Source organism: Convolutriloba macropyga, chromosome 9, assembly GCF_964194025.1.
Source record: "Convolutriloba macropyga chromosome 9, txConMacr16.3, whole genome shotgun sequence".
Classification (NCBI taxonomy): Eukaryota; Metazoa; Xenacoelomorpha; order Acoela; family Convolutidae; genus Convolutriloba; species Convolutriloba macropyga.
The window spans coordinates 9,053,471-9,055,180 of NC_134476.1; the positions used below are offsets into that span (position 1 = coordinate 9,053,471).

At 32.6% G+C, this 1,710-nt stretch overlaps 1 protein-coding gene across 1 annotated transcript in view; it reads right to left on the reverse strand.

Moving 5' to 3' along the window:
* Positions 1–804: 804 nt before the first annotated feature.
* Positions 805–1,710, reverse strand: part of LOC142346113 (neuronal acetylcholine receptor subunit beta-4-like) — an 83,794-nt gene continuing 82,888 nt past the window's right edge. Inside the window, exon 6 of the mRNA XM_075398617.1 lies at positions 805–1,139. Coding sequence (XP_075254732.1) covers positions 805–1,139 — 335 coding nt within the window. The remainder of the gene's footprint in view (positions 1,140–1,710) is intronic.

The window sequence follows — 1,710 nt, forward strand, 5'->3', positions numbered from 1 at the left end:
ATTGGACAAAAAAATTGTAAAATTGTGAACATTTTAAAAAAAATAGCGCCTAATTACAATCCAAATTGTTTTTGGACTGTGAGCATCGAAGATTAGACCAAAAGCAGCCTTGCTACTGCTGTTCGTCTATTAGGAACACTTAATGTTTCCAGATAATATTGACATGGGAAATTTGACAAAAAATTAATGTATCTATTTTTTGAAATTAATAAAAAAAAATTAAGCAGCTTTTGGGTGTGCTAAAATTTAATAAATTGGAAATAAAGAGGCTTATTTTGTTCCATTTTTGTTAAAAAAGGCTGAATTTTGGAATATTTAGCATTTTTTTTGTCAAAAAACTGAATTAGACATTTCAATAACATTCTATCATTAGAGGTAAAATCAACAACACTATCCTTAACCATTTCAACTTATTTCTGCGCAAAAGAGACCAAAAATTGCATGAAAAATACAAGTTTTCACAAAAAAATCAGACAAAAAAAATCAGACAAAAAGAAATTCGACAAATTTTCACGAAACTTTAAACCTCGATAAATCCGTGGAAAAAAACTTTTTAATTATGTATTCTACGTTGCACCGGCTTTCAAATAATACCACTAACAACCCGGTACGATGAATATCTTGATTGGCCAAAATTAATTGAACGAAAGAACCCATTTCAGTATATAGTTCCATCCACCGCAAAAGTGGGTCGGAGCAATTATAATTTAGTTTTTGTTTCGAGTTATTTGGTTGTTAAAATTGATGTTTAGTTGGTTGTCTAAAAAATAGTATTGTGAAAACGATGTTGCAGAATATGTCTGACTAGTAAAACAAAATCAACAAATAATAAAGACATATAATCAAAATAGACACTATATAATGAAAAACTAAGAGGACTCGATCCGCATTGACAAAGTTGGAATCCATTTTTTCCGATGTTTTGTGGTTTTGTAAATCAAAAATGTCGAAGCCGATTTCCGTATTTCGGGTACACTTTTGATCTATTTGCGTTCGCTCACATTTAGCGCATTGTTGAGGATTCGCAGTTGTGTTGATTCGAGGTATTGAAACGGGGTTTTGAGTGGATTTTTGGCCCACACAAGGGTTTTGATGTGATGCAATGTTCGCCTGTTTTGATGTCAGTTGTCGGTTGACCACTGAAAAATCAAACTAATCAATTAACGCGATAGATTTCCTAAGCAAGATTTAATTGCTTTTAATAAAATTTTTGCTCAAACTTTCAAGGAAATTGGTTTTATTCCGAGGCCTATCGAGACCAAAGATTTTGTTATGTTAAGTACTTCTAAAAATTTATTTGTATGTTAGCTTTGAAGTTATTTAGTCTAGAAGGATAAAAAGCACTCGTCAATATGTCACTCAAAAATTCAAATCAAAAATATGATTTTATTTTAAGTTTGAGAAACAGAGTTTGAAGAGAAGAATCAAATTTTGGCTGAATAATTACTAACGCTAGATTATGGTTAGGTTTCCATTTGTTTCCAAAAAAATAACAGCTTTTAACGAAACTGATATGCTGGCGATGAGAAAAACTATGGTGATGAGAGAGAGATAGAGATACAGAGAGAGAGAGAGAGAGAGAGAGAGAGAGAGAGAGAGAGAGAGAGAGAGAAAGAGAAAGAGAGAGAGAGAGAGAGAGAGAGAGAGAGAAGAGAGAAAGAGAGAGAGAGAGAGAGAGAGACAGCGAGAGAGAGAGAGAGAGAGAGAAAG